Source organism: Echiichthys vipera (genome assembly GCF_963691815.1).
Source record: "Echiichthys vipera genome assembly, chromosome: 12".
Taxonomy (NCBI): Eukaryota; Metazoa; Chordata; class Actinopteri; order Perciformes; family Trachinidae; genus Echiichthys; species Echiichthys vipera.
Window position 1 is genome coordinate 12,547,742 of NC_139837.1, and position 13,862 is coordinate 12,561,603.

Below are 13,862 nucleotides of genomic sequence, written 5' to 3' on the forward strand. Positions count from 1 at the left end.
AAGAGTGTGAAGTGAAGATGGAGACCAGCTGAGAGAGACGAGAGGGTGGGGGTTGGCTCGGAGTTGCCTTCTCTGGACAATGCTGTGTCGGCGTGTTCTTGGCAGTCTTCATTTTTACCTCTTTTTTTTGTTTGTTTATTTGTTTGCTTGTTTGTTTTCTCTGTGTTCTCTCTTGGATGAAGTGCTCGGTCTTTTTATATAGCGCCCAAAGGCATGGTGGTCTGAAAGCCAAAAGAATCCTTCACTGCCTCTGTGCTACCCTCATCTGTTGCTTCTTACTGGCTATTTACTCCTTTTTATTGTTTTGGCAGGCTGCTCTCTCCTCCTCCCACTCCTCCTCCTCTATCGCACACTTGTCTCTCTCTCACTCTCGCATTTTCTCTCTCTCAGTCATTTGGCAACTTCAGTACTTTTTTATCTCTCTGGCCAGAAAATGCAGGACAAGAGGGTGAGAGTGAGCAGAGGATGGAGGCTAAACAAATTCACAGGAGAAGGATAAAGATTTCTTCTGTTCTCTTACCTCCTTAAGTCTCCCCTGTGGACTGAGAATATGTAGCCAGTACAGTCACTGACACAAATATACTTTGACTGCGGCTGACTATGCCCGTGAACATGACCTGGCAGTGCCAAACAACCTGCTGCTAAAAGACAGAACTGTCGCACAACAGGAGGGCAGAAAGGGACTGCCTGAAGGCAGCCCAGGCCTCTGTGACATTTCAGGAGTCCTTTATGCTTCTGCAATCTGTTACTGCACAGAAAAAAAAAAAAAAGTTTTCTGATTTCTTAAGTGCCCTTGAGACTGCACACCAAGACAGGTGTTATCACTCAAGTGATGCGGTGCCTCTTTTGCTACCTGTAACACGTAACATGTGTTAATCTTTAATGTCCAGGCATGGCATTGTTTCGTTTCACTGCTTCTGTACTATCAGAAAAGGACGGCTCTATCTGATTAGAGATTGTTTGTATTCAGGTCAATGTCACACATCGCACAACAATCATGCAGCGAACTTACAACAGGCATCCATTATTGGTATGTGCCTAAGCTCGTAGTGTACCCTATGGCCTGTTTATCTGTAGACTAATATTAGTGGTTGCAGTATAAACCAGCCTTTGCTTAGTGGAGATTTGCACGCTAAGTCACCTCAGTCTTCTTAAACCCTAATCCTCCTCACACATCTGTGAGTTACACACAATCCCACACACACACACACACGCACGCACACTTCCTTTTTAGCGCTCTAATTCCATGCATTAGAGTGCCACTCCTCCCGCCACCTCAAGTTAGTTTTACTTATCGGGTATTTTTAACATGACATAGCGAAGATCAGGGCAGCACTGGGTCTATGTGCGAGGTCCTCCCCTGCTTGTGAGGTCATACGGGCACGCGCGTCTAACGTGTCATCATTTGTTTCGCTTTGTGGACACCCAGTGATGCCAAGCCTAGCACTTAATACACTCCCATTCAAAGGCATATAGTAGAGTAAGAGAGAGATCAGGAAATAACTGTGTGATAGTGTTTAATTGTGGGTATTGAGGAGAGGACAGCAGGGATAGAATGGCGTTCAAAGCCGTGTAATCTCTTAAATGTCTTCCAGCAGAGAAGCCTCTGCTCTGATCTGCTGGTCTGGGTCAGCCTATAATGAAGTGTAGACCTACGAGGCCTAGCTGAGGCCCTAATGGGCCGCTTTATTCACATACTGTAATTTGTGCTGTTGAAACACAGTGTTGTGATTTGATATTACATTTGCACACTCATTCACTTTACAGACAAGCATGCTGTCAATGGGAATCCCACTGTGGAGCCTTTTCCAGAAGGCATGGAGACGCTCATGTTTGGTGAGACCGCACAATCATTTTTGCAATAAGAATAAACCCAGTATGGAATCCTGTGTTACCAGTTTGTGGTTATTGACACGTTTCAATAAAATGTGTGGATGGTATTGTACAGATGCCGGGGTACTGATACTGCTTGCTTTTATCTATGTCCAGGTTTAGGCTGTTTCTGGGGAGCTGAGAGACTTTTCTGGCAGCTTCCAGGAATCTTCTCCACCCAGGTGGGCTACGCCGGCGGCTTTACACCCAACCCCACTTACCACGAGGTCTCCTCAGGTAATGCACTCTGCATCTTGAGCGTATTTTCACATTTTCACATATCTCCACGCTTTGATATGTTACCTGAGCTTTCTTCATCCCTGGTGGGAGGTAATGTGGGTTGGCAGGACATTTTTCTGTGAAATCAGTCAGGGTTCAAGAGACCAAAAACTGCAAAGGAAAAAGAAAAAGATACAGACTCGGAAATGGTGTTTAAAGTACAGCGCTTCCCATCCTCTCGCCGCCTTCCCTTCATCTGCAGTCAACTACTCAGAATGCACTGCTCCAGATGGGCTGCACCCCCGTCCCCACCCCCCCATGACCTACTTGTAAGGATTGGGCTCTGTACTATGCTGTACTGCGGCGTTTTTTGCCAACGGAGGTTACTGTGTATGAAGTGCCGTGAATGAGCTTTTTTCCCTGAGACTGATTTGGCGAACATAATGTTGGAGATACAAGCATGAATTCTCCGTATATGCTATCAAAGCCCCTGAAAATATTTGGCTACCTGTCTATGTCCACATGTGTTTCTTTACGTTTTCCTCATTGTGAGATCCAAAGAGATAGGGCGTTGATATATAATTCAAATGAAGATGTCTGGCTCTATTCTTGTTCTGTGGGCCTCGTGTTTTAGGAGTCGTGTGCTGTTAGTTTCGGGCTCCTCCATTGCAGAGGGTACATCATTACAGGCACGTGTGGAGTCTAGGTGCAGGCGCAGCATGGGGGACATAGAGAGGAGGGGAAAGACGCTTTCGGCTTGGCTGGTAGACTTTCTTAGCAGAACCCTTCAAGGGATTGCATGTTTCCTATCTGTCAGCCTCTCCCAGTCTCACTTTCTGTCTGCTTCCCAGCAACAGGATGGTCAACTATGGCCGAGGATGGAGATGGAGACTGAGTGCTGCATCAAATGAGGAAACGGGTGAAATAAACTTTTGAGGAGAAAGACAATTTGCGGGGGAAAAAAAGTGTGAGAGAGAAAGGTCTCCTGTCCATCGGCTGAGAGAGTGCAGTGCGTCGCTCCAGTGGCCATGACGGAGCAGAACACTGCGACGGCATGAGACCGAGGAGCTGTCAACACAGCCAGGGCAGGACAGACAGCTGGACGGACAGAAAGAAGGGGCTGATGGAACTGTCAGCAGAGCCAGGGAAGGATGGAAGGACAGGCAGATGGATAGGTGGATGGTCTGACAGACAGAAATGAGATAGGTTGAGGTGCAGTCAGTTTTTTGTTCCTGGGATGACAGACAGCTGAGAGATGGACAGGAGAAGATGTTATTACCAATTAGCATATTTGATCTTGATTAATTCACAGGACAATTCTGCAGTGTGTTTGCAATCGTTTCAAAAATATTCTACTCTGTCAAAGGTTTGGCTAACAACTGTCGGTTAAGGTTAGAAAAATATTGTGGTCATGGTAAAAAGAAAGCAATGTTGGCTATTGGTAGGGGACTAGACATGATGCGCTGTCTCCTTCATCATTGTTACACACAGACGGTATAAGAACACCATGTTTCTTCTGTCTTTCCTACTACAGTATCTCTCCTCACACAATGGTAGGAGGCACAGGTCATTTTAAATGTTAGAACAAGCAGCCAGAACTGTTGTTTTTCTGATGAGGACATTCTCTTCATGAAGTTTGTACTTTATCCAACAGTAGGGAACATCAAACAAAAAAGGGCAACATGATGGCACAGTGATTTGGGACGCCATCCTCACACAGGAGGCCGTTCACCCTGCTGAAGTGTCCTCCAGCAAAACATTGAATCCCGAGCAGCTTTAATGGCTTCTCACTTCTCAGCCTTTCACCCCCTTCAGATGGGACACACGGGTGGAAAAATCATTGTGCATATTCACGTTTTTAAAAAAATATTTTTTAGTACTGCTTTCTGCCATTCTTGTTGACATTCCTGCACTATGACATCCAGCCTACAACTCCAACTAACTGCTGGCTATAACCACAGCAAAATGTATGCATATGGTGAAGGATTGTGTATTGTGAATGCTGTTCTTGCCAACCACAGTAGACAAATTGGTTGACAGCTCACCTGCGTCTTTGGCTATACATACTGGCACATGTGCTTTCCCTTTCGGCTCCCTAGCTGATGACCACCCTGCAGCCCTTTTGCACATTCAACACCTCTACTGCACACATGCCATACATGCATTTTTTTCAGAGCTCACATCTCTAACTTCTGCTCCCTGTTGTTCATTTGTGTTAACCTTAGTTTTAATATATTCAATATCCAGTTTGTGACATTATGTACATCCATCAGTCATACAGTATATGTTGCCATACACTGACTATTTGTTGTCAGATACTCATGACTGAAAAGCGTGCCTGTTCATGATTTTAGATGACAACTGTTTAAACAGGCAGGTCGTCTATGTTCACTGGGCGAGTCTAGTGTCATTCAGAGATAGAAAGTGGGTCTGAGGCCATATGCATGAATTTGGCAGCGAGTCTCCTATTGTCTGCAATGCACCTGATGCATCTTTCTGTGTGGGCTTGTCTGTGTGTGTGTGTGTGTGCGTGTGTGTGTGTGTGTGTGCGCGTGTTCACCTGCATGTGAGAAGTCTCCTGAAGTCTCCCCCAGTTTTGGAATGCCTGCAGGCAGCTTGTTGAAGCTTTGGGGTCCTGGCAGCAGACAGGAGTGATTGTCTGTTTGCATTTGGCAAACTAAACCTTAACCTTACCTGTCCCTTCTCTCTGTCTTTCTGCACCTCTCGTTATCCCATTGTGCCATAGGTTTGACTTCAGCCAGAATGTCTTGTACCTGTAGCACATAGAGTTGGTGACAACTACACAAACACACAAACTCTTCTTTGCCATTTAAATTTGCAATTTTTGCGATTTGACAAGACATGCAGACATCATGATTTTAGTGTTAGTCGATTGTTGTGTCCAACCTTTTGCAGCACTTAGGGGGAAACTTGATTTTTAATAATTGAACTTTGTGATTCTCCTTTAGGTCTGACAGGTCACACTGAGGTGGTGAGGGTGGTCTTCTCCCTGAAAGACGTCGGCCTTGAGGAGCTGCTCAAACGCTTTTGGGAACGCCACAATCCTACACAAGGTGGCAACATGCACATACACACGAACCCAAAAGTAGCCCTCAAATAAGACCCGTCCCGAGGGTCACAGGGTGTATTAGAGCAGAAGAATGATGCCCAGACGTGTGCCTGCGTGTGCGTTGTACGGGGGGGAAGTCTCATGGGTGTAAGTCAATGCCAGACAGTGTTAATGTGTCTGAGATCCAGCCATCCATGGACAAACACACCGTTGTGATGCATGTTCAAGCCCTAACTGCAGAAAAGCCCTCTCTGTGTTAGAGCATGTGCATGGCTGTACTTTATCCAATGTAAACCAGCCTTTTATCATTCACTTCACACAAGGGCTTCTGGCTGATGCAATGTGGAAATTTGTTTTTTCTGGGTTGAATAATGTATTTTCAATTTTTGTTTTATTGTGCACAGTGCACTACATGGGTGGTTAATCCCTTAACAGCAATTCTGAAGTTGTTAATCTGGAATCTGGTGAAACTTTGCTGTGATGGTGTAACATTTATTTGAGTTGTTTGCGTATACCTTTCCGGTTCTGATCCCTATTCCTACACTCTGTACAGCGTGCTAAATAAGTTAACTTCATAGCATTTTAATCCCGGTCCTTTGACTCTCCTCCTTAATTACACAAGTCTCTCGACCCACCCCACCCCCTGCAGCGAAGAGAACCCCATCCCCCATAACCCCTCTCTACCTCCCTTTGAGTCTCTTGCTCTCTTGTTTTTTCTGCTCACTAGAGGAGGTGATGTAAGAACATTAATGCACTGGGAGGTGTGTGTGTGTGTGTGTGTGTGTGTGTGTGTGTGTGTGTGTGTGTGTGTGTGTGTGTGTGTGTGTGTGTGTGTGTGTGTGTGTGTGTGTGTGTGTGTGTGTGTGTGTGTGTGTGTGTGTGTGTGTGTGTGTGTGTGTGTGTGTGTGTGTGTGTGTGTGTGTGTGTGTGTGTGTGTGTGTGTGTGTGTGTGTGTGTGTGTGTGTGTGTGAAAGAACAGGCAAGGAAGTACTCTGCTCACTCATATCCAATGTAGGGAGGGGCATGACAAGTTGGGAGGAGATGGATCAAAGATTCATAGGCCCGACCTTCAGAGCAAACACACACACACACAATGACACTCACGTCTTCTCTTTTGCATCTGTCATGGGTTTTTTCTCATACACCATGTGACCTAAATACACTACTAACATGTCGGCCATGTTAGTGCACCTACCGCAGAAAGCTGACAGATGAGCCGTATGTTTTCATATGTTCTTCACATTCCACTTCATCCGTTCAACTCGAAGTGGTTTAAGGCAGAGGTGGAAGTAACTATTGAGGTTCATCGCGATTCTCCCGTTCACTGTAGCCAAGGGCAGAGACACGTCTTACTACGGGCGAAGGCACAGACAGAACCCAAGTCGACACGCCACAGGGCGAAGGCAGTGAGGCCAGAAGAGAAGTCATGCATTTCCCCTGACTCACTGCCTTTTCTCATCTCATGTTTTATGAATAGCATGCAGCTTATTGCAGATGAATTTCGCTATTTTATGCGTGTGCTTGTGTGTTACAGTCAAGATCGGGCGACATATTCCCCCCCAAAAAAACACAAACTCAAATATATATATATTTTTTTTGTTTAGGAGTGTGACTCCATATGCGTGACTTAAATGTGAATCCCTGCCGCTTCTCTATTCTCCGATTTTGAGTTCACGTGTAGCAGAAATTCCTCTGATTTGACAAATGTGGCGTGGAGTGGTGGAAAGGGGGCCCGCTGGCTGTGCCTTCACGCATGCTTAAGTTCCAATTTATTCTGTCCACCTTAGAGCCGGGCTTAAAAGAGAATGGAGAAATTAAAGACGTTTGCTCTTTTCCCTTTCAACTGCACAGATCCACTAGAGATCATCATGTATGGAAAAGAGCCCAGGAACATTATGAATTCTGTTTTCTCCTGACATGATCAACACAGAGCCCATCCTGGTTTATATATACTCTCAGTATTGGAGTACATGTGGAACTATCATGTACAGATGCATATTCAGTTGCGTGCAATACTTCCTTTTTAATGCGTATGTGTGTGGGTGTGTTTCTGAAAGTGTGTATGCACATCTGTGTGTATGTGTTTTGAGATCTGTGCCTCTCTGCTTTGCCTCAGTTCAAAAGGGTTTAGTCCCGACAACGTGATGTCGGGCTGCGTCTGCTCCACCAATCCCAGCCTGGATAGCAACATTAGCAGCCAATCAGAAACTCCCAGCAGCCTTTGCTGTGTGCCCTCTTTCCATATTCAGCAACACTAGTCTCAATCTGCTGGCTTCCCTGGGATGTTGCATAAAGACCCCCCATTCAACATGCTGCCGTATTATAAGTTTCTTGTGTCTGCAACTCTTCAGTAACATACCTTCACACTGTGTTTGTGATGTGTGTGTGTGTGTGTGTGTGTGTGTGTTTGTGGAAACACTCGTGCACGGATGAACTCTCAACAGTCAGAGTGACGTCTGCATGTCAGAGGGCAACAGCAGCTCTGTTTCATCGTTGGGGTTGAAAACATGATTTGATGTATTTAGAAGGATCACTGGTTAGATGCAAACACATCTTGCTGTTCTTTCACACACTGCGGATCAATTGCGCACACATTTCCATACACAAGCATACTGTTCACTTCACATTATGCACAAGTGCTCATTATGCCTACTCATAGACAGCTTTACTCCATTTGTGCGTACATGCGAATAAGCAGAACACACACACACACACACTGTGCATGCAGAGGGTGCACACAGCTGCACTCGTGGCATGTCAGTTGGTTTAATGGATCCTTCCTTGTTGCAGAACACAGGCCCTGTTTCACTCCTTCTATCCCCCGTTCTCCTTAGCTACCAGCGGAGGATAGAAGCATGATATCTGGCCACTTCTTTACCCTTCCAACCTGTCAACTACGCACCCCTCTATTTGGCTCTACTCCCATAGTCGCACTAACACCCTTTTTTGCTCCTTAACCCATTCAGACACAAGGTCACCTCCATTGCTCATCTCTTTCTTTCTGTGATTTTCTTATGCCTGCTTTCTCTTCCACCTCTCAGTTCTTTCCCCATCCTTTTCCCCATCTCTTTCCCAGTTTCTCGCTCTACTCCTGTCTCACCCACCGCCTCACCCGTCTCACCTGCATCCCCTACCCCCCCTCCACCCCTGTCCTCTTTGTGGGGAGCAGAGCGGAGGGGCGAGTGAGCGAGCAAACGGCCCGGAGCCCGTCAGCACATCCGCAGAGCAGCGCAGTGAGTCGACCGCTCCCCAAGGCCATCCGCTCATCACACAAACACACTCGCATCCACTCACTCCACTTTTATCTCTTAGTCACTCTCTCCTCCCTGCTCCTCAACCCCCCCCCCCCCCGTTCTCCCATCTCTTCCTTCGTTCCGCCTTTCTTCTTAACAACTGAGGCTTTTCCACTCCCCTTTGTTTCCTCCTCATCTCTTTTCCTCTCCTTTCCTTCCTCTTGCCTCGTTCCCTCTGTTCCCTCTATTTTTTGAGGCCATGCAGTATTTATGGCGTGGGCTGCTGATGCTGCGTCAGTGAACAGCGATAGACACTAAAACACAAATGCACAGCTAAGATGGCCGAGACGGCTGTCCTCATTTAATAACGTCTGCACGTACATGCAGGCTCACGCTTGTAGGTAGACGGTGGAGTCACACTTTAGAAAAGAGATATATTACAGGTTTTTTTAAATAGGTATGTGCAATTAAAAAATCAGTCACCGTGGCCATTTTTATCCATTTGAGTTTTTTATTTTTTTATTTCTTAAACTGTGTTGTGTAATCGATGTACAGGGTATAATCTGTCTCGAGCTACAAATATAGCTTATAGTATAAAAATGGCTTATCACACATACACAGGCATGGATAGGGTCAGATCACAAAATAGACATAGATCAAGCTGTCTTCCATCTGCCAAGTCGTGCTGGTGGCAGTTACTTTCTGACAATTAAATTGAGCATGAATATTCTCTTATATAATATCTTCACCCCAGCTGGCTGCGACACACGCCAATTCCCTGATGGGGTACCCCCATGTCGCCCTGTGTCACCACATCCTTCAATTTAGGGATGCCCCAGCCATCTAGAGCTAAACCTCGCAGGAGGTGACCTTGACCCCTGACCTGTGACCTCTGCCACCCCCACGCTTCTAGCACACCCCTTTCCCTCTCCACCGGTTGGCTGAAAATGGCGTTCTCATTACCAGGTGTCAGTTATTACACCCTCACACACACTGACAGACCTAATTTATGGAGATTGCGGCACGTGTGCACACACTGTGGGGGTTGTGCTGTTTGATTATGTTGAAGTTATACATCTATAAGCCTGTTTAGGCTTATAGTTTAGTTTAGTTTCTTCAACAAAATTCTAAACATTTTTCATTCACCTTGCATTGAAATAAAAATACTCTCCCAGATATGAACATCATTGAAACAATATATATATACAATCAGTGTTGTGCATAATAATGACATCAAGTAACACACCACACACAGACATGCACAAAGAGCCTAAATATTTACAGTGTTAATTTCGGGTTGTCAAAATTGCCATTTGAGTGTTTGAAAATTGAGTTCACGCAAAATCATATCGACTGTAATTAAAAGATTTGTGCTCTGAAACAAGATGTGCATCATTTGAAAAATCGGTACTGTCTCTGACTCGCCTGCAGGGATGTGAAACTGACTCTGGACAGAAAATTGAAGAAGTTTAAGTAACATTATTTAATTTCAAGCAATAATCATCTGATATTATTTTGGTTTACTTAATTTGGAAATTATTAAATGGTAGAAATGGAACTCTCTGGTCCCAAAGCTGTGTTGGTTGGAGTGAAAGATAGAAATGTTCCACGTAAATTTGCATAATTTGCTGCAACTGCTGACCTGAAACTTTTAACATACAATATCACAGATTTAAATGCAGGGGATTTTAACTTGTGCTATCATCTGGAGTGATTTGAGTACAACAGTAGAACAAGCTCTACTTGTTAGATTTAGATGCAGCTAAAAATAAACAGCGTAAGGGCCGGAGTCACAGTGCTCTGACAACATGCCCAGAACTATGAAGTGATCATGTTAGAGAGCACTGCTCCGGTAGAGAAAATGAAACGAAGAGAGATATTTAACAGACATGACAATAGTTACTGCAGTAATTTATATGATTTGCATGTGCACCTTCAACTCATATATACACACACACACACACATGCCTGATTATTTTGCCAAAGCACACACGTCCCGATGTTGGTTTAAGGTTGTCAGCGTATGTGTGGTTTTGTCATGTGACAGCCAGCAGAGCACTGCTTTTTGTTTTGCTCTGTATGTCTGCATATGTCACACGTTCACTCCCCTTAGTGTGTGTGTATATATATATATATATATATATATATACGTTTGTGTGTGTTTGCACGTGCAGGCGAGTGTATGTGTGTGTCCGCTGGGGATGCTCTCACCATCCCAACTCCGTACTCTGCCTCTGTCTCCAGCGCGTCAGGAGCGGCTTACATAAGAACAGGGCAAAAATAGAAGCTGAGAGGGGAGAGGAGGAGAGGAGAGGGCTCTGCTGGCACGCACACAGTCGTAACGGGACCGCGGGGCACAGCACAACCCTGAGTACTATCACACACACACACACATACAGAGGGAAAACTGCAGTTACCAGATATTATACTAGATGTACTTTTTTGACAGAAAAGTAGAAATAATGATAGTTGGTTGGACTCCATCAGCGTGAAAAATGCCAAATAATCCCCACGGATGTTTCAGTTTTGGGGAAGGGCAGTGTTAGTCTCTCTCTAGACTTGAAGTGAGTGATTAAGTGTTACACTGTGTGACCGTGTAGGGAATTCGGGTAAGGGGTAGGCATAAAGAGGTAAAAGAAGAAGAAAAAAGAAACCATATCAGATTGTTCATTAGTGCTCACTCTGCTGCAGTCTAATTGGTACGCACTGCCAACTGCAATAATTCCGAATTCACTTCAAATGTTTTTTCTCCACGCTCAGAAGGATGCAAAAAGTCACCAATTACGCAGAAACATTTCTTAATTGCAGACACAGACAATAGCTTGACTGCTGAAATGTTTATTCTTTCCTGTCTGTGATTAAATGGGGGTTTTTTTTGTGCCCCATTTGCAATCTTTTCTTGTTTTACATCTATTTGAGCGCTCCTGAAATACAGAGGAAGTGAGGGAGTTGAAAGACACAGAGGGAAAGCTGGGACGGCACATAAAGAGGTGGAGAGGTGAGGCTAATCTCAGCTTTTACACTGGTTAACAGATGAAGGATCGTCGTGTAAAAAAGACACCAGGGGAGAATAAGCCGGGGTCAGGCCATCGGTTCTTTAGAGAGATGTTACGTGCGTTGGTACAATGCTCTTACTCTGTATCGGCCTGTAATTTCTAGCTCTGCCTCTTCTTTTTTTCTTCTTCTTTACCAGTTCTTCACCAGCATCCTTTTTAATCTGATTAACAACTTAAAGTCACACGCCTGGCTATGCTTTGTACATCCATCGACCACACGTATGCACACACACGATGTGTGCAGAGAAAAAAAGTTAATGGAAGGTGGATATAAGGAAAGAGCCAGAGACAAAAGGTGAATGAGCACAATTTGCAGATCGAAGGATAGAAGCTTGAATTTTGGAAGCGGGAGAAATAGCAGGCATCTATCCTCAACAGCCAGCGGCGACAAGCTGAGCAGTGCCATGTTTTGTTGTGTGCAAGGGTAAACACTGGAAGAGATTTTACAGAGTTGCAAAAAATCTCAGCGGGTTTAAACACAACAAGCCTAAAAGAAAAGTGTGTGCATGTACATTTGCGTACGCAGGTTTGTGCATAACTGTCTGTCGAAGAGAGCAGCCACTCCTCTGAGACCTGAGACACCCCACCACCCTCCCCACTTTGTCTGATTTTAGCTTTTGTACCGAAGGGGCTACGTTTACATTTTTCGTATTTGGGTTGGGAGGTATATTAATTTATATTTTTGGCTTTGTGGGCGTAGGTCAGTGACCCCGGTAGGCGATGTGTGTGCACGTGTGACCCATAGCCCCTCCCCCTCTGTCCACCCCCCATTACCCTCTGCTTTCAGAGGCAGGGCTCTCATGCATAATGCAGAGAGAACAGGGAGGCTCTCATTAATAATTACTGCCGCCTTTGATGGATGGAGAAAATAACGAAGGGGGCTGTTAAAAATGGAGAGAGCAAGAGAGAGACGGCTGACGCGGGAGGGGGGAATCTGAGTTTTTTGGGTGGTATTTGTTGCCGTTGTAGTTCTTTGAGGACTGAATGCTTATGGGGATGGATTTGGACTTAGTATAGTCAAAACCTAGTTTGATGTTTTGGATGGTGTTAATATTTTGATGAGGGAGTAACTCCTCGTCTGATGATGGAGGGAGCTCTGAAGATGTGATGAATCTTAATTGTCTTTGTGATGGAAGTGGCTACCACCACTCAAGGGTGTTTGTCTCTTGACTTTTCTTTGATATTTAATTTCATTAACCATATCTGTGTGATGATAAGCCTTTGTCTTCTTCACCCCCCCTTTTTTTATATTTGATATTAATCGTCTAAAAAATCGTTTGAATCAACTCTTTGTTCTTGCAAAATAACTTTAATCAAATTACAGCATTCAGACAGTAATTCCATGATATATGATGTTTATATTATATAGGTTTTCCTCTGATTAATTAATATGCATGTTTTGTTCACACATGCATACGTGTGTGTGTGTGTGTGTGTGTGTGTGTGTGTGTGTGTGTGTGTGTGTGTGTGTGTGTGTGTGTGTGTGTGTGTGTGTGTGTGTGTGTGTGTGTGTGTGTGTGTGTGTGTGTGTGTGTGTGTGTGTGTGTGTGTGTGTGTGTGTGTGTGTGTGTGTGTGTGTGTGTGTGTGTGTGTGTGTGTGTGTGTGTGTGTGTGTGTGTGTGTGTGTGTGTGTGTGTGTGTGTGTGTGTGTGTGTTAGCTGGTCAAAACCTTGGGGTCAGCAGGCAAGGTCACAGGGAGCAGCAAAGCTACAAGACCCCTGCTAGCCAGCCAATCAGAGTAAAGGCTCTGGTGGATAGCCAATGGCAGAGTGGCTCAGTGGCCTTTGATGGAGGGGCCACCATTAGCCCCGTCACTGAACAACAGCGCTGGGGGCAAGATGGCCGACATCCAACACTGCAGAGATGGAGAGAAAGAGGTTGAGGGTAGAGATGGATTCAGAGACAGAGGGAGACGAATGAGAGAGTGGGTTTGGTTGTGGAAAGCACAAGAGAGAGAAAAAATATATGGAAAGAGGTGAAATTAGCAGACATGTTTATGAATATGAAATCTCAAGATGTCTATAGCCATGCTAGCAGTATGGCTCTATGGATGGTAATGATGGTCTGTAGGTCGGTCTTCGACTTTGGTGCAGACTAAAATTTCCCTCTTGTCGCCAACCTTGCACTGAGGTTGGTTCCAGTTCATTTAGGTCAACAAATTGCAGACAGAGACACAACCTAAATACTTAAGGAATGGGGGTGATCATTCATGGTCACACCGTAGCAACATGATCGAAGATAGACAGTACTGTGTGTATGATTTGATTTAATGAGACAGATAAGACAGAAGTGCTAATCATCAGTATATTACTACAGCTCTAGGAGTAGCCATCTCGGATTTTGAGGTTAGGGTTGGTGAGGTTATCTTACATAAGCAATGAAAGGGAAGGTGAATTTCTTTTTTGGGGGGGG

The 13,862-nt window shown here is 44.9% G+C and overlaps 1 protein-coding gene across 1 annotated transcript in view; it reads left to right on the forward strand.

The window, feature by feature from the left end:
• Positions 1-13,862, forward strand: part of msrab (methionine sulfoxide reductase Ab) — a gene marked incomplete at its 5' end in the record, with an annotated part of 33,168 nt that overhangs the window by 4,767 nt on the left and 14,539 nt on the right. The window contains 3 exon segments of the mRNA XM_083924699.1: positions 1,768-1,836; positions 1,990-2,109; positions 5,061-5,165. Of these exon segments, the coding sequence (XP_083780825.1) occupies positions 1,768-1,836; positions 1,990-2,109; positions 5,061-5,165 (294 nt within the window).